This window comes from Fundulus heteroclitus, chromosome 19 (genome assembly GCF_011125445.2).
Source record: "Fundulus heteroclitus isolate FHET01 chromosome 19, MU-UCD_Fhet_4.1, whole genome shotgun sequence".
Lineage (NCBI taxonomy): Eukaryota > Metazoa > Chordata > Actinopteri > Cyprinodontiformes > Fundulidae > Fundulus > Fundulus heteroclitus.
Genome location: NC_046379.1, coordinates 25,178,751 through 25,206,022, shown reverse-complemented (window position 1 = coordinate 25,206,022; position 27,272 = coordinate 25,178,751). Strand labels below are relative to the sequence as shown.

The 27,272-nt window shown below is 42.6% G+C and overlaps 1 protein-coding gene across 4 annotated transcripts; it reads right to left on the bottom strand.

Moving 5' to 3' along the window:
• map3k9 (mitogen-activated protein kinase kinase kinase 9) lies at nt 1-25,488 on the bottom strand. 4 transcript variants are annotated; one of them, XM_021321348.2, is made up of 12 exons: nt 24,776-25,488; nt 21,937-22,350; nt 16,232-16,412; nt 10,257-10,405; nt 9,586-9,761; nt 8,055-8,295; nt 6,838-6,960; nt 6,556-6,658; nt 6,298-6,410; nt 2,962-3,726; nt 2,207-2,422; nt 1-1,499 (listed from the first exon to the last, which is right to left on the bottom strand). In XM_021321348.2, exons 1-12 carry the CDS (start codon nt 25,161-25,163, stop codon nt 1,486-1,488), a joined length of 2,883 nt encoding a protein of 960 aa, XP_021177023.2. In that variant the 5' UTR covers nt 25,164-25,488; the 3' UTR covers nt 1-1,485. The 4 variants fall into 4 exon arrangements, with proteins under 4 accessions (XP_021177023.2, XP_021177021.2, XP_012727683.2 ...); XM_021321346.2 differs by having other exon boundaries at nt 1-2,422; XM_012872229.3 differs by having other exon boundaries at nt 1-2,419.
• Nucleotides 25,489-27,272: the final 1,784 nt, after the last annotated feature.

The window sequence follows — 27,272 nt, the reverse complement described above, 5'->3', positions numbered from 1 at the left end:
TTACATTTTTCTTAGGATTTTACTCAAGTCAGTGTGTTCCAGTGCAAATACAAGTCACCCATGGCAATAACAGTATTGCCCCCCCCCCACCCCACAAACAATGTTAGTAAACAGTATTTTCAGCTTATTTGTGCTCACATTTCATCCAAGAGCTCAGCGTCGCTTCACCACGACTTCAAACGGATGTTTGTGGTTTATGTCGAACATGATCATGTTCTTCACAGTTCTGAAGGGGGGTTTGGAGGAGGGGGGGCGGGGTGCCGAGGCATTCAAATTTACACATGTAAAGACTAAGGGATCCCGCATTTTACAATCGAGGTCCCTTAAATAAAAATGAAATAAAAAACAACAATAAGGTGATGCAATTGGGCATTGGGAACTGTTTCAGCTCTTTTTCTCAATTATTTATATAACATTTATGTTACATGTAATAAATAAATAAATAAATCAATAAAAATGAAATTTTTTTTTTTTTTTTTAAATCTCATATGTATCCGTCAGTGTTTTTTAAGGTTTGTAAAAATTATTATGTTATCTAACTGATAACTGATCTTTATCATCATTTAAAGAAAGCTAATGGTGTTCTCCAAATTATTTCTTCCCACAAAACAACTGGAAATCATTAAAAGTTAATGCCTGTAAAACAACAAAAACTGTTTGGTGATAAATGCTCACTGAGCAGCTACATTTCTTGGCAAAGACACTATAAAAATGACTTATTATTTTCAATCAATTTAAATCAAAATAATTTGTACAGTTAAAAAAACACAACACAAAAAATCTCACCCAAGACAACAACAAAAAACAAGGAGCTGTCCAGCTACTCCCCCTTAAAAATGATTCCCTGGTTGACAAGCTTTGAAAGCCCTGATAATAGACAATAAAAGGAAGATAAATGAGCAATGAACAAAGTGCAGCTTAGAAACAAATGACTTGATGCTTTGCGCAAAGGCTGAAAGCTCCAGAAACATTCAGATAAAGCATTAACAATTGTCAAAAATCAAGGCAAATAGGATAAAAAATAAGCCACCAAATAAATAAATAAATAAATAAATAAATAATATGAAACAAACTTCCACACATCACCTGGGCATGCTTCCCATGTGGGTGTTAAAACACCACCCCTACGGAACAAGCTTTACTTTTCTTATCCCAATAATTTAACAGCAATATACGAGCACAAAGTTCCCAATTTTGGCTTTTAGAATCATTTCTCAATGTCTTTAACTGGATCATAAATAATAATAACAAAAAAAAGGAGTACAAAAGACAATCAATGAACCCTCTGACATTCTCTCTGGTTCCTTTAGTTGCGACAATACAGACAAAATGCAAAAAAACAAGAGTGCTCACATCAAACAACAGCGCTCCCTGCTTGTGGGATGTCAAGGGAGCGGTGAGGAAGGGTACTTGGTGCAAAACAGGGATCCATCCGCCGGCAGAACACCAGCGGGAAACAGGCGGAGCAGAGGAGTTCAAGTGGTTTTACAATTTACTTTCTGGGAATAAAGAAAAAAAACAACTGGTTTTTTTTACATTCATGGTGATTTTCACGAAAGTGCACTTCATCGAATGCACGATCCAAACTCAAGCTTAAAATAGGGAGCGTAAAGCTTTGTGAAGATGGTAGTCATTCTCTGCCAGGACACTATCAGACAGTTTCTGCAGAAAGAAGCCACAACCTGGAGCTGATGTATGTGAGATGAGGGGTCTATAAAGCCAGACATGGGTCGATACAATACATTTTCTTGTGTTTCAGCTGTTTTAGATGCCAATTTAGATAATTATTTTGCAAAATATAGTTAAACTAATGCACAAAAAAAAAAAAGTCACCGTATTGCAATTTTGTTTCAGTGTTGTAGACAGAGGAAGGTTTACTGATCCCAGTTTTAATTAAACCTAACTTAGTCAGAGTGGTGACATTCCTACAGCTAACAGCAGATCCACCTCCGTCCATGTGTTGGACTGAGTCAGGACCAGAACCCTGGGTTATAAGGTGAGTCTTTTGAAAGGCCGAGCTCCGGTCTGCAGAGGGGGACCGTTCCATCACGACACTGCCCCTCGTCCAACCGATCCAACAGGTTAGCGTTCCTGCGGGGGGAGAAGGGAGTCGGAGGCTCCATGGGGGTGGGCAGCACCGCGGGGTCTCTACCAAACTCTACAGTGGGCGGCGTCTCTGTGCTGGAAGTGTAGGCGGGCGACTCACCGCTGCCCAGGCTCTGTCCGTTGCCCCGGGGCCGCGAGTCTCCCCAGAACACGTCTCCCCGCGGGCGAGGCGAAGGACGAGGCCGAGCCACAAAATCCAAGGTTTTAGGACGCTCGGGGGCGCAGCGACGGCGAGGGGTCGGGGGGAATACTAAGTTTGGATCAGGAAGCCGGGGGACCTCGGAGCCTTCCTCTTTTAAACCCCTGAAGCCACCTGCTGCAGTCAGAGCATAAAAAGAAGCACGGATAATAAGAATGTGCTGCCGGACTGGAACTTCGGTCGTTTTGTGACTTCAGTAAAAATCATTTTATTTCAAAGGGTCTGAAAAAGTCTGGAAAATCCCAGACTTCTCAGCACGTCCAAGGTGTTGAGAAATATGGGAAAGGAAACAAGAGTAAAGAAAAACATTTGTATCAGTGGACTTCAATACCTGTCCCATCGTCAACATGGTAAATGTCACCATTTTAAAGGTTTCCCCCAACCAAATACACTGGTTTTTAGAATATAGATATTGGCCATCCATCCATCCATCCATCCATCCATCCATCCATCCATCCATCCATCCATCCATCCATCCATCCATCCATCCCTCCCTCCCAATGGCAAAGTATTGAACTCCTATATTTTTCTTTGCCTATGTTAGTCATTATTCTAAACATTTCAAGTACATGAACATTAAGCTTTTATTTATAGATCATCCTGTAGGATATGAAACTATATTGCTAGTTCTACGAAAACAAAAAAACAGCCTTTACCTGTATTGTCTAAAGCTTTCTTCTCCGGCAATGGCTCCAACAAGTTGAGGGGGCCGTTCTTCTTGATGGCTCCATCCGACGGGGTCCTGCGGAGGCCCCGCGAGGACGGCGGGACGCAGGGGACGTGCGTGGGCGTGAGAGACTGGTGCGGGTTGCGCTTGAAGCTCTCCACGTGAACGTTGACCAGGGAGTTGACCGGCGTCTGGGGCTCCCTGCGCTGTGAGAGCGGAGGGGGAACGGAGGGCCTGGACGAGGGGCGGCAGATCAACAGCTCGTCGCTGTCGGAGCGTAGCAGCGAGTGGGTGGAGTTCGAGTCAGACACCGATGACAAGGACAGGAGCGTGTAAGAAGAGGGCAAAGCCCGCTCGGGCAGGGTGGGGGCCGCGGTCTTCAGCGGGCTTTCCCTCTGGAACAGTCTGCGAGTTGGGGAGCTAGTGCTGCGCCTCTGGCCGCCTGTTCTGTGGAAGAAACCCTCCCACCTGGATTTGACGCTCTCCTCGGGCTGGGTCAAAGTTAGCAGGTTGCAGCCCAGTCCAACAGTCGCCAACAGAGCTCCGCAGCCCAGCAGGACCAGCTCAGAACGGCGGCCTGAGCCTGGGCTCTTTCTGCAGGGTGGGGTTCCCGGGGCCTGGCTGCTGATGCAGTACTCGTCTCCATCGTTGTTGGTGGAAGAAGATGCGTGGGCGTCTTTCTGGAAGGGGATACAGAGGTAGGACTGGCCAGGAGCTGCACCTGGCTCTGTGGTGAAGCAGCAATCTTCATTTTCTGGAAAAAAACAACAAAAAAAACACACACACTGTGACTTTAGAACCTGGGTGGTCGCTGAAAGCTTACCTCTTACAAGCACAAACTTCAACGTTTATCATTGAGATGTCATTTGACGGACCAAAACAAAGCAGGGCATAAATGTGGAGCAGAAGGAAAACAGATGGTTTTCAACATTTTCTTTCTAATAGTGTGTAACGCATAGCCCGCTTTTCCCATGACTGCCCTAAAATAAGATTCAGTGTGATAAAATGGGCTTCATAAGTCACGTAATTAGTAAATAGAGACAACGTTTGCGTCATTCAGCTGTTCTGTGACATACTCGGATGTTTGTTAGAGAAGATTAGTGAACAAAAAGTGTAACAAAGGCCAAAAAGGACAGCGGGCAGGTCAGGGATAAATGAGGGAAGCTTAAAGGTGTCGGTTTCAAAACAGTATCCCATCCCTTGAGTTCGTCATCCAATAAAACTAACCTACCAAGACATGGTTGTCTGGGTAAACTGACAGGCTGGGCAAGGAGAGCATTAACCAGAAAAGTAAATGAGAGAGCTATGGTAAGTCTAGAGAAGCTGCAGAGATCCACAGCTCAGATTGGAGAATCTATTAATTGTGGTCTCCCCAAATCTGACGTTTGTGGAAAAAGGGCCAGATGAAAGCCAAAACAGATCCCAATTAAAGTTGGGAAAAAGCCACGTACGCAGACTCAGCAAACGTGCAAAAAAATGCTGGTCTAAACAAATCCAAATGAAACTTTTTGGTCTACACAAAAAACAAAAACGCCGCGTGAGGCAGAAATAAATAACACTGCGCTTCCACTAGAAGACACCACGCCCACAGTGAACAATGGCAGTGTCCGCATCATGCTTAGGGGACGCTTTTCTTCAGCGAGGACAGGGAAGCTGGTCAAGAGGTGATCGGAAGAAAGATGGAACTAAATACGGGACAATCCTGCAAGAAAGTGTGTTAGAGACTGCCATAGACTTGGGAATTTCCCAAAAAATGCAGCTGAAGCTATGAAGGAATGACTGCGATCAAACCATATTCATGTGCTACAATGTCTGGGTCCATAACTAAAGTTGACTGAGAAACTGTGGCAAGACTTGCAAACTGTTCTCCATGCAATCTGACTGAGCTCAAGCTTGATAAAGAGGAATGGGTACAATTTTGTGTGTTCAATCCCCCCTCCTCTTGTCCTTGTAAACAAATGACCTCAGTGGACCGGACTGTAAAACCCCTGAAGTTTGCAGATGACACTACGGTCATTGGTCTGATCCGGGACAATAACGAGTCTGCATACAGATAGATCAGAACAACCTCGAGCGTAACCCCCTCAAGACTGTAAAGATGACGGCGGACTCCTAGAGAACATCCCCCCCCCCCTTCATCCTCAACAAGACTATCTGCTTTGGATCACTTCCTGTTCCAGGAGACCGCCCTTTTTTCTGATTTGAGATGGTTCCCACACTTTGACACTGTTTGGAAGAAGGCCCAACGGAGAGTGTGCTTCCAACTCTAGAGGTGCAACCTTCCACAGTAGCTGCAGGTCATCTTCTACGCTGCCATCTGTCCTGTGTTCATCCATCATCGTGGGGTCTGCCTCTCAGACCTGCTGAGAGGCTCATCGGGGCTGACCTTCCCTCCATCCAGGACTTGTTCAGGACAAGGGTCAGAAAAAGGCCAGCTAACATCCCTGCAGACCCCACACATCCTGCACACTGTTTAGACTTTTACCTTCAGCTTGGTGCTACAGCACGCTACTTACACAAACTAGCCCCCACAGAGACAATTTCTTCCCCCTGAGTAGTCAGCTACGCTGCTGTGCAACAAAACATGCATATTTGCTTTAACACAACCTGCCTTTCTTTTTTCTATTCTTTATGTTCAACAATTGTTCTACTTACACACAGATGTACATACTGCTCCCTTTAGCCTGTATTTTTATTGCCTCTAATTTATATAAGTTGATATAATTGTACTTATTGTCAAAACGCTGTGAGAACGTAAAACGAAAGTCAAATTCCTTGTTTGTGCACACAATCTTGGCCAACAGAGCTGATTCTGACAATATTGACTCAGGGGTTAAGTCAGCTTTCAGATTTCTACTTGTAAACATCATGGAAACCACGTGTCCTTGTTATATCTTGTTCAGAATTATATTCCACTTTGTATTACTCCATGCCATGAAATCTCAATAAAAGAAATTTTAATTTGTGGTTATGGCGTAGCAACGTGGGAAAAGGTTTACATGAGTGCTTTTACAAAGAAACTGGACAAAGTGGACATATGAGCCAAGTATTAGCACAGGCCTATGCTTCATGTTCTTTTGAATCCCTAAAAAAAGCCATTTAGAATTGAGATCTGCTAAAAATATTCACCTGAATATCTTATCTACCTTTAGTTAGACTGAGGTCAACTGAGATTTGTCACTTGTTCATAGTTAAGCCGCTGCAGACATGCATATTTGTGCGAGTTTGGTCGTCTGCCGCAGCAGAGTGGAGATCTCCGTCTCAGTCACAGCGACAGTCTGAAACGCTCATGTGGAAACCATTCAGCTGAGACGGTCCTGCTGACCTGTCTCCAGCAGGCTCGGCACTCCTGGCACAGCTGGACTGTGTCTCGGGGATCTGCGGAGGTTTGGAGCGCTGCAGGACCGCTGCCTGCTGTCCTCGTGGGGAGGCTTCACACTGTGAAGAAAGGAAATCGTACTTTTTATTCATATATTTTATTATCCTAGATCAGCCATTTGACTCATAAATTAAACACGACTTGAAAAAAACTGCACACAGATCAGATCGCCATACTGACGGCTTGGGTTTCCAGTTCTCTCACCTGGCATCTGCACTGTGTTCCCTGTATACGCCACACGCACGGGAACGGCCTTTCTTCCTCGACCCCTTTCTCTCGATATCTGTGCAGTCCTTCCCTGGAGTAACTGAAAAAGGAGCCCTTGTGTAATTTATACTCAGAGGTTATTAAAAGCAGAATAAAACGTATTTGAGCTAAGAAAAAACCTGCAGAATTTGTCCATGCTGTATTACATGCTATTAATTCTCCAATTTATACAGTGATACAATAAAAAAATAAAAAAATAAACAAGAGGCTTGTGCTTACGCTGGATGGCTCGGAGGCGAGGCAGCATGAGTGGGCTGGTGGGAGGGCTGGACCCACTGCTGAGCAGACTCCTGCGATGATCATGGGATGGAGACGCTTGCACTGTAATTTTGTGCTGAAAATCTAAAGGACGTTAACAGAAAACAGCTTAGCTGCCATATAGGTGCTGTAGTTGCCAGTGTAAAGAGACCCAAGCAAGAAAAAAACATTGGTATCATTCTAAGACAAAACTAAATAACCTTTATAACCCATAAAATAAGTCTGTTGTCTACAGTTCAGGCAGAACTTTAAGTCTGTTACATTGGTGGCACTGGATGAGGGCTTAAAGCTGGGAGTGTGGGCGACGTCACATTTGTAGCGTCTGAAAAAGTATTCATACTCCTTGAAGGTTTCCAAACGTTTGGTGATTTTACAACCACAAACGTCATGTGTTCTCTATCATAAGAACACAGAACAACTGCATTTATCCTGAGATTAATTACACACAGGTCGACTCTGTTTAGTAATGCAGTGCCTTCAGAATGAAACTGGTCACACTGACAAAGGGAGCTAAAACAAATTGACTTCACTCTACATGCAAACAGCTATGAAAGCAACATATTCCACGGCGACGCATCTCAGCAGCAGCATCAAGCTGCGGGCGTGCTGGACACGTATGCACGCTCCACTTTTAGGAATTTTATTTGTAAAATATCTTGGAAACTATTTAACGTTTTCCTTCCGCTTCAGAGTTGTTTATAGAGAGCTACCAACGCACATCATCCGTGAATGATATGTGTTGAAACATGGTGGTGGCAGCATCAGGCTGTGGGAGCGGTTGTCTTAAGCAAAAACAATCAAGAATTTGTGGTTGAAATTTAACAACAACTAGTGAAAAGTTCAAGGTGTATACTATAGAATAGAGTACTAGCACTGCACTTGAACCTGAATGCATCATCTCCATTGTGAAACATTGTATTGGCAGCATTGTGCTGTGAAGATGCTTCTTATAACATAAAAAGCCTTAAAATACAAAGCATTTTGTTTGAGGGTTATCAATATTTTTTGAGAAGCACTGATTACATCAATATTTTGTTAAACCACCTCTAATCAGGGAACTGTTTCTCAAAGAAACATTGAGAGTAGGTAGCTCCAAGTCTACAAATGTATGTAAAACTCCCATTCAAACATGCCAAATGCATTTCATTTGTACGTTAGAGCGTGACAGTTGTTCGTACCCGAGGGCAGGCTGATCCTGTTCCCATCTTTGAGTTTAAGGCGGTTGCGGCGGAACTTGCCCTGCCTGCTCTCCACGCGCGGCTTCTCCTGGTAGAGCTGGTGGATGATGATGTTCAGCTCCCGCTCCACGATGTGGATCTCCCTTTCTGCTAGCTCCTGCTCACGCTTCCTTAACGCCTCCTCTTGGCACTTCTGCTGCAGCGCAGCTTGGGTCAGCTCTTCCTCCCAGGATCGCAGCTCCTGATGGATCCCCGGAGAGGGGCGAAAGAAAACCCAAAAAACTGTAAGTGATGTGTAATCTCACCAGGCTCAAGAATGTGGTCGGTACATCAGGTGCAGCGCTACAGTAGTTTACCTCTTATCTTTCTGGCCGAACGTTCAGTAGTTTTGCAAATCAGATTATGTCAGACTCCAAAAGCCTGACATGCGGAGTGCCACAGGGTTCAGTCTTGGGACCTAATCTCTTTCTTTTGTATATTACCCCTGTGGGGTAAATAATGCGTCTTATAATTTATATGCTGATGATATTCAGCTCTACAGTTTTTTGGGGCCAATTGAATAGAGTTGTCCTACTTGATAAACTGTTTGTGCCAAAAAGTCCTCTGTGACAACTTATTACAGATGAATTCTGAAGACAGAACCATTAATTATTACATCTTAGAACCAATTAACATAAAAAAGCAACATCTTGTAGTATTAGCCTCCAACCTAACCTCAGAAACATTGGTATAATTTTTTACTTCTGCCTTGTCGTTGAAGTGCCATTCTTTTGGAAGAATGAGAAACTGTGTTTTTCAGCTAAGAAATATTTGTAAGCTTCAAACTCTGGTGTCAACAATTGAGTTAGAGACCATTATTCATGTTTTTATTTCATTGCCTCTTGATTATTGTAACAGGTTTTGTATGTGTTTAAATAAGGATCTTGAACGCCTCCAGTTGGTGCACAATGCTGCTACAAGGTTTTTAATAAACACATGAAAGAGACATTATGTTAGTCTAGTTTTAATCTCTTTTCAATGGCAAGAGATACATTTTAGAATTTTTTTTTTTTTAATTTTTGTCCTTACTTTCAGCTCTCTGTGGTCAAGCCCCAGCCCCACCTCTTCTCACAGTCTTAGATCTTCCTGTCAAATGCTGTTAATGGTCCCATGAATACATTTCAATACCAGAGCGGACAAATCTTTCAGAGCTGTGACCCCTAGGTTGTGGAAGGCGTTGCCTCCATCTTTGTGTTGCCACGATTCTGCTGATCCTTTTAAGAAGAGGTACTGTACTCATTTATTCAGACTAGCATCTAACTATTTTTAGGCTGTATGACGTTAGGTGTTTGTTCTCTTCCTTCATACTCCATCTTCTGCGTTTTTATTCCTGTTTTTATTGTAAAGCACTAGTTTCTGACCTCTGAAAGGCACTATAAAAATAAAGTTTACTAACTTGCATCCTAATTTTAGACATTCAGAAATTAGACAACAGAGAATGAAACTGTGGTTAAAGTACTATGCCCCCCCCCTCTCCCCCCCACACACACACCTTTTCCTTGGTCCTAAGCTGATCAAACATTTCCTGTATCTCCAGTTTCCAGTCATCCTGCAGGGAATGGAAGGACTCTGTTGGCATTTCAAAGAAGCCCGATTCCTCAATGGCCGTGAGCTGGTACAGGATAGTTTTGAACTGTGGCCGAGAATGAGGATCTGGGCTCCAGCAGTCTGTGGCAAAAAGATTAAAAAAAATAACAATTTTAGATTTGCAGGCTAAATAACTCAACAGCGGCAGAAACTAAATATTATTTTTTTTGCGTATTTTTGGCCATTCACGCTGAACCTTTTTCTGCTGGAGGTTTCTTCCTATTAAAGGAGTGTATTCCTTTACACTGTTACAACATGCATGCTCGGTATGAGGGATCGCTGCAAAGCCAACGCCACACTGCAAGCAACTGTTCAAGGTCACCACATGCTCATTCAGGAGGACTGAATGCAGCACGTCGATGACTCATTTCCTTTGGTAAAAAAGTTTTTAAACCAGTCGGTCGGCTTGATACGATTTAATTGACACTGTAAAGTGCCTTGAGATGACATGTGCTGTGTATTGGCGCTGTATAAATTAACTGAATTCAACTGAAGTGAAATAAAATACACAGTTTTTCTCAGGGTACGACTGCTGCAGTGGATAAAGTGCGACCGTAGATCTGTTTTTCTACTTACTCTCCATTAAACGTGCAAAAGGCTCAGGGCATGTGGAGGGAATGGGCAAAGCCAGTTTGTTCATTGCCACCCCGTACGCTACGGCGAGACCATCAATACTTCGAAAAGGAACTTCGCCGGTCAGCAGCTCCCACAACAGAACGCCATAACTGCAATCAAAGGAAAAAAAACAAAAAAAACAAAACCATGAGCAATCAGTAAACCTAGACACGTAAAGATTTGTGATCATTAAATTGCACGTCTAAAATATCATGCTGAGAGAGTCCTTTCATGAGAATATCTGGCATTCTGACATTGATTTAAGTGTGTTGGGATATATGAATGTTGAACAGTTTGCCTGCTTAAAGAAACCGGGCTGTCAATAAATCCACTTCACTTTGGTAAATGTCAAAATAGGATTAGACAGCCAACATTTGCACACTACTCGTGTAAATACCAAGCAGAAATGGAAAAGGTCAAGATTAGACAAGGCGCGGAGCAGTGCGTTTTCTTGACAGATTAATGACGCGCTTATCAGCAAGTCAAACACACAAGCAACCAGGACTCTGGCTCAGTCAGAAAATTGGTCCTCTGCCAACAGAACAAATTCAGATGCTTTTAAATGATTGAAGAGTAAATTTTACAAATAAAACAATTGTGTGACTACTACTGGTCAAGATTTATTTTACACCGTACACCGTATTGATGAGTAAGATTACACCAAAACTTATTCAGTTCCACATGAGAAGGGGATCTCCACACTTATTTAGAGAAAGGAAATATACAGTTGAATACTGAGAATAAAGAACACAAGAATAATTTGCTTTAAAAAGAAGACCCCTCCCATCCCATGTTTTTTAATGTGAGAAACTGAACAGTTAAAGGGGTATGATCATTTTACATGGCATTTGCAGGAATAAGTAAAGAATCCAAAACTGAAAACCAAAATAATCTATTTCTGGGAATTTTCCTTTTTTGTATTCATTACCAGTTTGAGCATTCATGAAAATATACACTCCAGATCTTCACTAAGGCAACTTTAGATCAACAAGGAAAAAACATTTGGGATCTTGTTTTTTTTTTTTTTAAAGAGTTTGTTTTGTCCAGCCATCCATCTTTTTTCTGTTTATCTTAAATTGGATTGTGGAAAACCCAGACAGACCTCCACACATCAATACTCTCCACCTTATATAGATGAATCCCAAGGTGGTCCCAAACTAGAAATGATGAATGGTCCTCTCCAGCAATTTCTGGGTCTGCCCCAGGGCGTCTTTCCAGCAATACATGCCCTGAAAACGTTGAAAAGGAGGTGCTGTGGAGACATCCCACACCACATCAGCTTGTTCTTCTCAATGTGGAGGAGCAGCACAATTCTCTCAGTCTCCTCCAGAGGACAGAGCAACCTCATATCAGCCGCTTCTATTCCAGATCATGTTCTTTCGGTTATGGTCCAAATCTTATGTCCACAGATGGTAGAAGGTACCATCAAGGGTAGCTGTATTTTGCTTTTTGGCTCAGCTCTTCCTTTTTCTGTCAATCTGTACATCCACCTCCTGCTCCATCGTTCCCTCGTTTGTGAATAGACACCAAGACACTTTTACTCCTCAAGCAGAAGAGGGAGGGAGAGAACAGTCCGCCTATTTCGAGTTGAGAACCACAGCCTCAGACTCCTCTGATCTTCAATCCTGGCCATTTTACACTAGTTAGTGATTGGCCCCAGTTCCCAGTGGAGGTCTTAGCCCTAAAAGACCAACAGCTGAAAACCAAAATCTTCCTCTATGTGAATACGACCTTGTGTCTTTTAAGTCAAAGGGTACCCTTGGTGGACTTGAAAGAGCACTGGAAAAGAGCTTGACTGTGCAGAAAATGCAGACCTATAATCCCACAGAATCCCTCACAAAATCCCCCAAGGAGCCTTCTCCAGATCCACAAAGCACATAGACCAAACAACCAAACTCCCCGGAACATGCTCAGTATGTTGGCGAGGTTAAAGAACTTTCACATGATTTCATGTTCAGGACAAAAGCCAGACTGCGTTGCTGAAACTCATTGTTGGATGACTGGTCAGAGCCTTCAGCTTCTGAGGATGACTCAATCTGGCCACTTCTGGCACCTTGCTCTGTCACCTTCCCCAAACACTCAGATTCTGCCAAAATGTATGTAAACACTTCATGTTATTTCTAAAGAAATATATTCTATCTTAAATTTTTTAGACTTTTCACTGTAAAATCAAGTGTTTGGCATGTTTTGCTGAACTTTTCTGTAATATCTACTCATTTACCAGTTTAATTGGCATGATATGGTCTAATAATACAGCTCAGCCTGGGTGTAGGAGGAATTTGGCGAGGCTGTGGTGGAGGACTTTGGGTTGACCTCAAGGAAGGTTCATAAAGCTGTTGGTTCACTCAGACTTGGAAAACAGAGGATCCTCGGGAGGCAAGTCCATTACTGCGGAAGAGTTTTCTAAACTGGTTGCTAAATTCCCTGTAACAGGGCAGTGGCACTGATTAAGATTGTCCCTTGAGATGCTTAAGGCTTTATTAAGCTGTTGTTTTGGACATGGGTCTATACTATTTCCTTGAGTACTGAGACAGTACCTGTGGAGTAGCAGACTGGCCTGGTGATCTTTATGTTTAAGAAAGAATGATGTCTCCCTGGGAAATAATGTTTCGACCTGTTATCAAATCTTGAATTATGGAGGAGCAGTGTGGCTTCTGTCCTGGCTGTGGAACCGTGGACTAGATCTGTATACTTGAGGAATTGCTGAGGGGGTCTTGAGATTTGGATTGTGAAGTCAACCTACGGTTTGTGTCTCTGGGGAAAGCTTACAACCATGTCTCCAAGGAATTTTGTTAGGGTTCTTGGGGTGTTGGGGTTGCAATTTCAGGGCTGTTTCAGAAATACACGCCTTCCCCATGCGGGGTGCCTCTCGAGATACCCCAGCCACTTTGATGACTCTAGATAACCCCAAGCTGATCGCTGGCACTCCGTGGCAGCAGCGTCTCATTTAAATGTCAACTTTTGATGGTAGGCTACATGCCTACCATGGTGACCATGGGTAACGAGGAATCAGGGTTCGATTCCGGAGAGGGAGCCCAAGTAACGGCTACCACATGCGTCCTTGTATGTGGGAAGGCGTGTATTAAACAAAGCAAGAGCTCTACACAGAGTTGACCTTGTTCCTAGTGCGAGTTGGACTTTGCCCCTTCTTACCAGTCCTATTTGTGGTGTTCATGAACCGGACCCCAAGGCATAGTTATGGCTTAAAGGGTGTCTGGTTTGGGAATGTCAGGGTCTCATCTTTGCTTTGTACAAATGGTGCGGATGGTCTACAAATCGTTCAATATCCACTGGAATGGTACTTGGAGCAGAGTGAAGCGGCCAGGTTGAGTTTCAGCAAACGACAATAGGAGCCAGTCTCTACACCAAGTTGGGGGACTCCAGGTAAATAGGTGTCTTGTTCACAGGTGATAGCTGGACAGATTGGGGCGGTTGTGGTGTAATGGGTCTGTCATGGTAAAAACAAAAAAACAGCAGAGACAAAAATGCTAATCTTCTGACATTCCTCTCCAGTGGTCATGTGATAAGGATATAATGACTGAGAGAAGGAGGTTTCAGACACAAGCAGCCCACATTAGCTTCCTCCTTACCATGGCTGGGCACCTCCTAAGAACCAAAGTTAGAAGCTCCGTCAACAGAGCGGGGCTCAGAGCTGTCCGCTGCTCCTCCACATCTAAAGGAGTCAGTAAAGGTGGTCAAGACATCCAATGAGGATGCTTCCAGGGCACTTCCCTTTTGAGGCATGTCCTATTGCAGAGAACTGCTGGGCCAGATCATGAACCAGTTTAAGGAATTGTTTATCTCTTCGAACTTGGAAATCCATTAGGATGCCCCAGTAGGAGTTGGGGAGTGTTGCTTGGGAGTCAGCTGGAACTGATAACCTCTTGACCAGATCACAGATGAACCGGAGAAAATTGATGGATTGTTACTTAGATTAGGATTCTAAATATTTAGGTATTGTTCGATATTATATAAAGCTATAGGCTGCTGGAGCCAATGAACGCAGTTGCTGGGAAAAAAGTATGGTTGTCAGAGAAGTGACATACTTAGATATGGACAAAGGGGATTGATAAATGAAAAATGTTACTTATCTCAGGGCAACACTAACACATGGATACACTCTGGCTCCAGCCTGGCAGATAATGCCATGGTAGTGACCAGTTTATATTCATGAAGTCAGGGGTGTAGCGCTCTTGCAGGGTGTCTCCCTGCTGATCTATAGGAAGCTGGTACAACCTTTGCTCTGGCCTCCTCCTCATTTTCCTTTTTTCCTGTGTCGTGATCTATCAAGAGTCTCTGTGCTTCTCTGGCTTACTTACATTAAATGTGTTAAAGTATAGTTTCTGTTTAGAGAGTCATTTCCTTCTAAAGAAGTTATTTATTCAATGAAGACCACTTCTCCAGGGTAAAAGAACTGGACAGGGCCCAGAAGCGCCTAACCACTGAAAGGAGGCGGTTGACATTAACAATACTAACTTTAATGAGGAAATTATTCTTACAGTTAAATCTATTCAAACCTAATTTATCTAGGCTTTATAAAGAGAGTAAAGATTCTATATCAACAGCTAACCTTTAAAAATGCACAACTGATAATTCAAGAATTTGGATTACTCTTTTTAAGATTCAGGTAAATGATAAGAAGTCATCTCACTGATGGTTTTCCATGAGAAGTTATCCAGCTATGTCAGATAGTCGTCCCATTAAAACCATGAGAAATATCGTCAAGTTATAAGTTTTGGTAAAACAGTTACATTTGGGGAACGTTACAATTCTGAACAGGCCGACAGGTTAACACTTATTTGTGACGCTAACGCAATAAATTCTGCACTTATTCAGTGAGACAGTAAATGAAACACTACCAACACAAAACAACAACAGGTCAGAATTGAGGAGCAACGACTAAAGGAACATTATCATGCAATCAAAGAGTATTAATCTTATGACAATCACTTACTTAATTGTTGCCACATAAGGTAGGAAATGCGCAGTTATTTTGTTTGTGTTGACTCAAGTTAGAAACTGTCAAGTGCCGGGGTAGTGAAAGTCCTTGTCCACGGACTACTTTTCAGCCTCCAACTGCAGTTCAAGCACAAGTTTACTGTGCTTGAACTGAGCGAACGAGCGAACAATGCAGATGCACACTATATTTTATCTGCAGAATTTTCACTGACTAATTAGATATTTTCAAAATGCTAAATGTGAGCGCTGTAACATTAGTCTTCGTGCACACAATAATGGGCGAATAAAGATGGTCCGAATTAATTTAGGTACAACACAAGTATTGTCTTTTATTAAAAATGTATTTACCTTATCTTAATTTCCTAATGAGTACAAACACAAGCACCCAGCAACTTCTAATCATATTTGCCATTTTCAAAGAAAGAGCGATGCAGAACAAGGATAGATTAAAAGTTCTTTCTAATTTAGGACAATGAAAAACAATTGACGGCAAATATTTAGGAAACTGAAACCCGTCTTTCTTTTCCGCCTTTGCAAACGCGTGAGACCCTTTTTACTTTTCAGACCTTCAACAAGATCTCTTTTTGACAAAAAACAGACTACTTTGTTTCACTGCATGTTTGGTGGGTTTATGAGCAGCAAAACATAAACGTCTACAATAAAATAGGTTATTTAGTTTAAATGTCTTGTGTTTTAATGACAAAAAATGGTCTGGGCTGTAATTGCTTTCGATTTGTCAATGTTGGAAACCACTGGTCAAGCTCATTTGAGATGGTTTCATGGGAATAAAGAGTAGGATTTGCTAAGTGTATGGTGTGTAACCCATTTATGAAGTCAAACATACTCTTACGATATGAAAAATAGGCAGGAAGATTTTATATTCACAGATTGTATCTTTTGTCATTGTTTTCTACCCATCATTAAACGCTATCTGCAGCTTGTTTTTTTACTGAAGGGCCTCCCCTTCCTCCGCCCACCTCCACACGTCGCTACCCTTGGAGAACGTGGACGAGCGGATGACCTCAGGAGCCATCCAGGCGTAGGTCCCGGCGGCGCTCATCTTGGTGGTCCGGTGCCACTCCCGAGCCAGTCCAAAGTCGGTTATCTTCAGAGTCTTGTTGCTGAGGTCTTCCATCTCCACCCGCTCAAGGATCAGGACTGGGGCGACAGTGAAGCGGGAAGCAATGGGGTGGGGTGGGATGAGTTTGGGTTGGAAAATGGGAATGAGTTTGGAGGTGGTGGGAGGGAGGGGATGCGTGCAGATTGGCGGGAGGGTGGGCGGTTAAAGTGGAGGGTTTCAGGCGATCGCCATCGGGATTTCAGATGTTGGTAGAGGCGGCGGCATGAGTCCCGTGATTAAGCACAATGCATGTCGAAACCCAAAACAAAAAAAGCAGACAAAAGAGGGGTGAACAAAACAGGGCGTGGTTGGTGGGAGACCAGGATGAAGTGATTCAAAGGATGAAAGCAGAGAAGAGAAGGAAAAACAGAATAAACAGTAAAAACCGAGCAACTATTGGCAACAACAACAAAGTAATCCAGAGATGATCAATGCCAACGTATTGGGCTCATGCTTTTACAGCCCAAAGTCTCATACCAAAACACCAATTGTACACTTTAACTCCTGAGCTACCCTGTTAAAACAAACCTATTTTCTGTAGTAGGCAATGAAAACCCCCCATTCCCGACGTGCCCAGGCAAAGCAGGGCTCCTCCTAACCACATGCCAGGAGGTCTCCTCTTGGCTCCACAAAGCCAGCCCATCTGCTGCGGCTGCACCCAGTGGAGGGGGGGGGGGGTCTGGTCCGAGGACTGCGGTGCACATCAAGCCCCTGTTCACCTACTGATCATGTGACTGTGATGCAGCAGACGCGGCTTCCTGAGAAATTCAACCCAAATACGTGGCTAAAGTGAGCCCTGCTGGTGTGCAGCAGAGAAGGTAATGCCCCCCCCCCACCCTTTTCTCTTAGGCCACTCATGCTTCTGTTGTGTGCACTCACTGTAACGTAAAACGCTTTAGGTAAGAGCATCTAATGGGGTATTAAGGGAGTGGTTGTCAGCAGATGTAGCTCAAACTATGAAAAGGAGCCACAAAGACTATTGTGGAAAAAGAAAAAGAATTTCTAGATAAAAAAATCCAATTTAGAAAGAAACATTGCTTTTCAGCTGTGCCCTATTTTCTTCCAAATACTCCGCCCTGTGTGTCTGGTCTTAGTCCTTTTCTCATTAATTCCTGGGAATATTTACCCTGAGATGGGATAGCCGTCTTCATACATGCATTGAGATTTCCTAAGTCACATAAAAACAGATTCAGAATGTGGGAAGATCAACAGTCTCCCTGGTGTATTTGGTGTCTTTTGGGTGGTTACGTTTTATTTTTAGCCTCTAATCCAAATGACTTCATCTTGTGTGATCTAACTGCGGCTGGGCCTTTCTGTGCGGAGTTTGCATGTTTCTCCACATACAAGGGTCGCCTCTATCTGGGTCCTCCAGCCTCGTATAACAGTCTAACAATATTTATGTTTGGTTAATCGGTCAGTCCGATATGCCCTTAGATATGTGTGAGAGCGTGTCCCTTTTTGCCTGCCCCGTGTATTTCTGTGTTGCCAGGTTTAGGCTTGGCAACCTCGTCTGGGTGCAGGGTTCCTACATATGAACTAAGGCGATTCGATGGGTGGAAAAAAAAAAATGAAAGACAAATTGATATATGAATGGATCAATGGATACGGAAGAAAGAGGAGAAGGAACCCTGAGGGTGTACTCCACATCTTGCCCATTGAACGCTGGAGATAAGGACCAGCCAGCTCACCAACATTTACAGTGGGTAAAAGAAATATTCAACACATCAATGTTTTCTCAGTATATATATTTCTATGGATAGAAAATTCTCACCAGAGGTCAGCAAAAAGAATTAATCCAGACATAAGACAAAATCAAAATAATTCAGTTTACAAATTAAGTTAGGAGTAAAATATTGTAATGACAAGAAATAGATTTTGGTCACGTGAAAAAGTTGATTAAAAAGGCAGGAAGCAATCCTGTTGAGATGTGCTAATTAATATCAGTTGACTGTAATAACTGATGGCCTACAAAAATCTGCCACACAGCTTGAGGTACTGGCTTTATAACACGTTATATAACCTAAAAAAAAAAAAGGGTTACAGAAGAAATGTACACAGACATCTTCTTCTGAAGATGGAATGGGATTGGATTTCCAGTAATCCTCAACAAACAGCCAAGGAAAGAAAGCGAGACAGAAAGAAACTAAAAGCTGCTACAATGACCCAGTCAGTGACATGATCTGTATCCCAAAGTTCATCGGTGGACTAATTTGCTTAGATTTTTTTTTGTATGCGTGGATTAGCTGGGTTATTACTGGGATCTGGGCTGAATTTCATGCCAAATAGCACCATTAGAAAATATTTGCTGAGAAAAATGTGGATGTGTTCAATGGTTCTTTTAACCACTCCACATCAGGGGTCCTTATGAAAGTAACGAGATGGAAAATGAGTCCTGAGGCAAACCTTTGGAGGGCTACACAATGGCTAACTGGTAATTGTCTTTATAAGCTTGATTACAGTGAACTCTAAATAAAAAGGTGCGACCCATATGGGTTCTAGAACGGTTGCACAGATTTAACAGATTTTCCTAATACCCATTTGAGAACTAGCTAAGAACTACGGTACATATAGTTTCCAACTGCTTTTGCCAGCTTAGGTTAAAAAAACCCAATGTTTCCAAGTGGGTCCCATATTAGAAGTCTATTGTGAGCCTAGGCCAACTTGGGGCATGTCTCTATGGGTGATATGAGGCCCACTGAGACATGTTGGCTGCACAGATTAGGACTGGCAGTGATTGAATTGTTGTTTAGTAGCTGTTTAACGTTAACCAAAATAATTTATTATGTTCTAATGTGTGTGAAATTTTAAAGCACATTGTCTCGACGGACAGTTGTCCAACAAAAGACAAAAATTAGACGTAAGTGTTCGGATTTTTTTTTTTTACGTAGCTGCAGTTTCCGGTTAATTGAAGGTAACATCAGTGAGGTAAGTGGATGAAAATGAAAGCAAACTCTACTTTAGCGTGTCAAGTTTCCCATTGGGTTTTCTTCTAACCTGGGCTGCTTTTTCACGTTTTCTTTCCTGCCCTTGTTCATGACAATGAAGAAATGTTTTAACAGTGTGTGTGCTTAGAAAATCAGAAACGAGAGATGAGATAAGCCCTAAGATGAATCCTCCTTCACCTGGAGCATCTCCTGTGTGCAAAGTTTTCACTTTTCCCGTATCTTGATGTTACGGTTGTTGATCGGCACTGCAGCGAGGCAGTTTTCCATCATATATATCTGACTGCTGGGATTGGCTATTTGGACTCTGGTTCTTCCTTCTACCAGCTATCCCATTGGACCGGCCTTGAGACCATGGACCGGCCAGCCTGCTGGTCAACTCCCTTGGTTTTAAAAGGCTCTGACTGAGACTCATTCAACAGAGCAGCTATTGAGCAGTGCACACTGTTGGCCCCCATATGCTCTCTGACTGGTTTTGTGTATTTAGAGAACTTGGTCTTCTGTGATGTAACTTATAAACTCTTTCACTGCAGTTAAGCCCTACTTATAGTTTAGTTATTTTTTTGGTTGTGAAGTAGGTTTAGAAGGTTGTTTCCTTTTCTAGTATTTGTTTGCAAGATATTTTGGCGCTTCTCCTTTTGTTTCTTTTGGTATGAGTTATTGTTGAGATTGAAGAAGTTTTTTTTTTTATTATAGTTAGTGTAGACCTAAGTTTTCTCTTTTATTGGCTTAATGATGCTTGTGACATGTCTTTTGTTCAAAACGTTGTGAATAAATAATAAAATAAATATCTAGAGCTAAATTTTTACCCACTCTTCTTCATGAAATAGCTAAAGCTCAGCAGATTAGACGGAGAGTATCTGCGAGTATACATTTACGAGTGTTGCCATAGTGTCTTAATTGAATTTATGTCTTGACTTTGACAGAGTCATTCTAAGATGGGAATAGGCTTAAAACGATTCCATTGTAGCGTTCGCTGCACATACTGGGTCATTATCCTGCAGGAAGGTGAACGTGATAAACCCTAGTCTCAAGTGTTTTGCATTCTCTAACAGATTTTCTTCCGCGATCGCCCTGTACTCAGCAGCTTCCATCATGCCCTTAATTCTGACTAGCTTTCCTATCGCTGGTGTCCCCACAGTATGATGTTGCCAGTACACTGTTTCACAATTAGGATGGTGTGTACAGTATGACGTGCAGTGTTTTGTTGTGTGGGTGTTTTGCTGCAAGATAGGGCTGGGGCGCTTCGCAAAAAAAAAAAAGATGCCATCACGAGCAAAGAGCATCATATAGACTTATCGAAAGGAGTTCTTGTGACGTGAGCCAGGAAGATAAAGCTTGAACACAGACGGGCTAAATGCACTGTGCCCCTCATCATACCTCCAAATAGTAGCTTAAGAACATCAACGCCAATGTTTTGGAGAGACCATCACAAAGCTCAGATCCCAGTCCCATAGAAAATTTAAGAGCAGAGCTTAAAAGATGCCTGCGTTCAAGACCTCAAATAAAACCTTAGTCACTTACATCAGATCTGCCAGGAGGTATTACAGCAAACTACTTTGAGACGCTTGTGGGATATTACCTTGCTCTACATTCTGGCATATTTAGGAAACAGAAATTGTTTTGGTAATTGTACTTTTGGTAATCCTAAAGAAGTGAAGGGGGAAAAAAAGTTATGTGCCTTTTATACAGGGTATTTGAAAATCAGGTTTCAAGAGTAACTGGATGATCAGGGACTGGACTGAAAATTGGTTGGAATGCAGCCAAAATAGAGTTAAATAAACAAAGGATCCCTCAGGAGTTTTGTACAGGACTGTAAAACACAGGTTCAGATAGTAGTATTTGAAAATAAATACTAACATTTCATATCTTTATACAGTAATAAAAAAGAACATTTAGAGCCTAATGTCATAGACCCTCTAAAGGCATGAGAGGCCTAAAAGGGAAAGGTGAGCTTTCAAAGAGATGTCAGCCTGGCTGCTTGCTTCTGTGAGGCCAGCGATGTTTGGGTTTTCCCCACAAAGTCCGGCATGACATCAAGTCAGAGTGAGTTTGGAAGTGAGGCTGCTGGGATGATCGCCACAGAATCAGCCAATGACAGTTGAGAGCCTTGCTTCACACATCGTCTGGGCTACCAATGACGAGGCCGGGGCAGAGCATTGGGCAAATCCTCGGTAATAGGCTTGGGACTTAGAGGATCCAATTGGGCAAAACGCAAGATTACAACAACTCCACAAGTAAACATGCAAACTTCTTTTTCCTCTTGATTTGGCTTTACAACCATTAACAACACAAATATGACAAGCATGGCAATCTTACACTTTTCGATTTATATTGCATGTAAAAGGTAGGTTAAGTGTATCTTTTACAAGCGCGTGACTCTGGGTCACGGTGATGTCTGCGTGGGGTGAGGAGACTGCAGATAAGAGAGAAAGTCTTTACTAATGCAGATCAAGGTATTATTGACTGGAGCTTTATAACATTTTGGTTCTGCACTCATTCTATGACCGTACAAAACTACATCAGAGTAGCTGTTTAACACAGAAATAGGAATGAGGTATTTTCTTCAAACATCTTAACAACCAAACGCCAACGAAAGCACAAAGTGAGGGAATCTTACTGTTGCTGGACTTGAGGTCTCTGTGTATAATGGGGACGATGGCCTGGTCGTGGAGGTAGTGCATGCCTCGTGCAATCTGCACCGCCCAGTTCACCAGCGTGCAAGGCGGGATGCGTTTCCCAGCGAGGACCCGGTTCAGAGACCCTCCTCGAGCGTACTCCATGATCAGGCAAAGGTTGGGCTCCTGCAGGCACACCCCCAGGAGACCCATGATGTTGGGATGGTTGAGCATGGCGAAAAGCTTGGCCTCCTGGTGCACGCTCTCCAGAGTCTGCGCCGCGTCCTCGTCCGGGTCCCGTCGGGCTGCCTTCACGGCCACCTCCGTGCCCCGCCACACCGCGCGGTAGACCTTGCCAAAACCACCGACCCCGATGATCTCCTCCAGGGTGAGCTCTGAGAAATCGATCTCCAGGACTGTGGTGTGCGGAGAAGACAGAAACAGCACTAACTTTACTTGGAGCAGTTAAGCAAGTCTGTCATGAGCCTCTGGTATGCTGGCTTATTCTCAAGAAAAGGTCGTTTATGGGAAGAACGCTTCCTCGTCCCCTACGCCGCTTCAAACAGAGAAAGCACCTGTCCCAGAATAAAGATTATAGGGTTAGGAAAGGACAAAATAGGGGTTTGCAGGGTATCAAATATTAGCCAATTAAATCATTAAGTTAGCAATGGTTAAATTCCAACATTAACTGCAATATTTTGGTAAGAAATCCTACCTAAAACTTAATGATTAGAATTTAACTGAAGATGTTGGTTGAGGTTCAGCCAACCGGGCCGTGTCCACCAGAGATCAGTAAGGCTGATATATTCTTGTATATGTGCTATTATATATCAACTTTGTAAAAGTTGAAAATGGTATGAAGGAGGATTAGGAACACAGGGGGAAAAAAAAATCTTCCTTTTTTTTACCTACTTCAAGAAAAAAACTATCAAAACCCTGAAAGAAAAAGTCGAATGTAGAGAAAAAAGTGATAAAACCTAGCCGACAAAGCCGAAAATAAATGTGTGTTGGGATTTTAATCGTTTAATCAATGCAAGAACTGGTGGAAAAAAACGCAATAGTTTTTTTTTCCTTGGGTAAAAGAAAGATAAGCAGCATTTTCCCATTTTTCTTTAATCTATTTTGTCTACTTTGTTCCCAGTATTTTAACTTTATACGTGTTTATTATTATTCATTTTTATATTTCAACTCTTCCCAAACATTTTTTTTCCGATCTTTTGGTCTTTTCTTGAAATAAAATTGGGAAAATATTATCAGCTTTTCATTATTCTCAATATTTAATTTTCAGTCTCTGATGTCTAAAACATTGTCCAACTGTCACATGACCTGAGGATGAAATAATTCCTGTGCTGGAGCAAGAATTGAAGTTTTTACTCCCTCATTAGCTTAGCAGCAGCGCTAAGGCTAAAGTCAAATTTGCATGATTTTATTTTTTAAATTTAAATGTTTTATTTTTTTAAACTTACTAGCTAAATGAGCTTCTTCTGGCTGCCAAATAGTGGCACTTCTTAGCAAAAGGAAAAGGTTTACAGGCCACCACTTTAGAAAATAAATTTTTAAATTAGTTTATTATTCCAGAAACATTTTACCCCTTGATCACATGCCAGTACTTTTATTTTTGTTTCTTTTTAACATGGAGGACAAACCAGACAAGCATGTTAACAAACAGAGCTTCGTTTAGTTGAAAATATTTTGCCTGCTAAATGCTTTTTCTAATCTGGAACATCAATTAAAATCTATCTAATCAAAATGCATGCATCTTGTCACATTAATGATATTGACTATATTCCAACATTTAGTTTTTTTTTCCAGTTCAGAGGGAATGTAACAAAAGTAAGCATCCTCTCTGTGCCGCTCTGCTTTATCTGAGTGACCTTGCTGAATATTTCAGGTGTGTGTAAGTAGGCCACTTCTCACTGTGAATGACTGGCTGAGCCAGTGAGGTCCACCCAAAACAAAATAGGTTTATCTGATTACCTTTTAAAAGCTCAAGTCGACATGGCATACAGTCTAAAATGTTATGCAGTTAAAGCACAATTAAGCATCTTTAGTATTTATTTACAGGAATGCATCCAGAAATGTGTAAAGGGGTGGCTAGATGGAGGCTGTGTACAATGTTACAGTGGCTGGGACGCCAATAATTCAGGACATTTATCAGGGTGCTGTTAGGGAACGCAAGGGGGGCTGGGTAGAAGATAGATTTTCAAAACTGAGAGCAGGTGCAACATATCGATGCAGGTTTCCTGTCCTGACCCCAGGCAGTTTTTTGCATATCAGTCCCCTTAATCTATCTCTGTCTCCTACCCTGCCTGATTATGACCACACAAAGGCCACTAGGGCCACAATTATTATTATTATTATTTTAAACCCATGTGTTTTGTGCACAAGACTGTTTGATCGAGGGCAGGGAACAGTAAATTGCCTGATCATTGCCCCCCATCGGTGGCGCCACTGCATATGTATTGCAAAGCCTCCATGGCTCATGTGAAAATTCCTGTAGGATATCATATTGCAAAGCAATCGCACACGTTACACCTAAAAAAAAAAAGAAATAATAATAATAAACATGCAAGGGAGGATGTCTTCTTTTGAATATGTCTTCTGGGGGATACCACTGCTGGATGCCAATGAGGTTGGGTGCATGACTTGAATAATGGTCCTGAAGCTGAGGATGCTGTTTTTTTTAGGCCAACAGGAGTGACACAGCACTCTCATTTTTCAGATTCCTCCCGCTGATACCGGAAGGCGGAGGGAAAAAATAAATAAATAACACTCCACTTCTGATCTGTGTTTTGAACCTGATGTAATTTCCAAGGATTTGATGCACAATTGGATACTCACGGTGGAGAGGAGGCACCGAGTGCTCCGAGCTCTCCCGCAGGCCTGCCTCGTCCTCCCCGTTTCTTTCGCTGACATAATTGGACGGGAAAATGCCAACCCGGTCCGCTATCATACCGGTCCACCAGCCCTCGTCTCCCGACACCAGCGAGTCCTTGGATAGGACCTCCACCAGATCGCCCCTGCGCAGGCTGAGCTCATCGTCCGCAGTGGCCTCATAGTCGAACACGGCCGTCCAGACGCCCGGCGGAGGCGCGGCGGGCTGCACCGAGCCGCTGCCGCTGTCCGCCGTGCTGGGCCAGCGGAAGACATCCGCCTCTGCCTCTGCGTCCTCGGACAGTGACGCCTTGGGACTTAAACTGTGGTCCAAAGCGGGTTTGAAGACATCCATGGACGCGATCCATAGGGGCGAAGTGGATCGCTGCAGCGCATCCACCTGACGCGGCTAGGAGCGCCCTACGTCCGCACACAGACACAAACACACGGAGCTAAGTAGCGCTTAATCTCACAAACAGCCACTGTGGAGAACTAGCAGCCCCATGCTGCTGCTGCTGCTGCTGCTGCTGCTGCTGCACCGTCCCCGCTGCAGCCCCTGCAGGAGCCCAGAAAACACATCGCCACTGCAGCTTGATGGCTCCCCATGCTCAAGCCTGCACGCAATCATCGCTGGGACTTCCCAGACGCAGTGGTCTTCTTGCCCTCGAGCCAACTGCCCCCCCCCCCCCCACGTACGGATATTCTCTGCCATCCTATTGGCGCATGGAAACGTCAGCAATAGGTGTAGTCTCCTCCTCCCAACATGCAGGCCAGCTCAGTATCAGTGGCGGTTCTTGCATGAATGGCGCCCTGGGCGAGGCCTCCCTCCCGACACCCAGCCGACACACCTCCACACCCCTGGCATAATTTACCTTTTTAAATGGACAAATATTGATATTTGAATTAACTTACTAAAGCTATTTACGTTTAAAACAAATTATCTAAAAACACAATCTTTTAGCCATACTTTATCCTCTAAATGCATTTGTGGAAAAACATACATGCCCCAAAAAACCTGGTGTTATATCATTGGACTTATATGCCTTTTTCTGCTTAAAAATGTCTTGAAAGGCTTGAGACTAGCTAAAAACTGACAAATATGTATTACAGAATTACGATCATTTAAATCCTAGTTTAAATATTTTGGCGACTGCGACTTGATGAGTTGAGTGCCGTCTTGTAAGCGGAAGGTTGTGGGTTTGATTCCAGCTTCCCCTTGTAACATGTCAACGGGCCCCTGGGCAAGGCACTTAACCCCAAGTTGCCTAGCGAGCTGCGTATCGGTGTATAAATGTGTACGTCTTACTGAGTGCGATTAGGTGAATGTGGCTCTAGTGTACAGGGCTTTGAGTGGTCAGTATGATTGGTAAAAAGTGCTATATAAGTTCAATCCATTTACCATTTGAAAGGTTTTATTATTATTACAAGAAAAAGAACATAAGCAAATAATTTTTCATAAAATAAATAGCATGGGGGTAGAGCTTTGGTGGCCTGTATAGGCTAAAGATATTGATTTGATTTTTAGTGTCAGATACACTCGCTTTATATCTTCACCAAAAGTGGCTCTTCGAGCTCTACAACCACTTTTCTTCATTTATTTATTTATTTACTTTATGTTTTAATTTTTTGTTTGTTTTACACATAAAATCTTGCATATAAAATTCCAGAATCCAATTTTGACAAAAAGTGGTGATATTTGAAATTTACAGTATTATAACAAATTCAAGTCAGAATCAGCTATAAGCATTTTTTTTTCACAGTGCAACTGTCTGATAATTTTTCCCCTGTTTTGTTTTCTTTTTAATTCTCCTGGCACCCCTGGCTATGCCGCCTGGAGCAACTATCCAAAGCGCCTGACTAAAAACCAACACCGTTCACAATTCTTCCTACATTGCTGAACCACAAAGACGCACATATTTTCTGTTCTTCAAATAGCATATTTTATTTACTTGTTGCACCCACCTCAAAAACGTACTTAGCATAAAACATCCAAAGTCAAAGGAAAATCCATGCACAATTCTCTGAAACAAAACAGAATGAATCAAAGACAGTATAAAAAAAGAAATAAAAAGAGCATCACTGGCAATCACACAAACAGTCCAATATATGAAAAAAAAATCATCATGTATGTTTTAAACTGAATCATCATCATTTGGTTAAAAAAATTCCACGCAAGTCATTTTAGTTATAACACCAATTTTATCCCATTTTCAGGGGCTCTGTGTCATGTTTGTAGACAGGAAATATTTGTTTAATCTGCCCGAATGAAAACTAAAGAAGAGAACATCCAGAGCCTCGTCAAGATATAAGCAAAATATGGCGACCACTTAGGGGCTCCTGTCCACATGTTGGCCCCATGATCACAGATTTCCAGATGTGTTAGCAGGATGTAGTCTGATGAAAATTATTCGAAAGTCTTGCTTACAGTCCCATTTTAATGATAAAATGATTAATGTTTCCTTAT

What these genes read in the sequence shown, in the direction of transcription:
- map3k9 (XM_021321346.2), bottom strand. Translation starts at nt 25,163, where the DNA reads ATGGATGTCTTCAAACCCGCTTTGGACCACAGTTTAAGTCCCAAGGCG. An exon ending in GCCGAGCCTGCTGGAGACAG is followed by an intron (nt 3,727 to 6,297) that starts GTCAGCAGGACC and finishes GTTTTTTTCCAG; the next exon opens with AAAATGAAGATTGCTGCTTC. An exon ending in GAAAGCTTTAGACAATACAG is followed by an intron (nt 2,423 to 2,961) that starts GTAAAGGCTGTT and finishes CTCTGACTGCAG; the next exon opens with CAGGTGGCTTCAGGGGTTTA.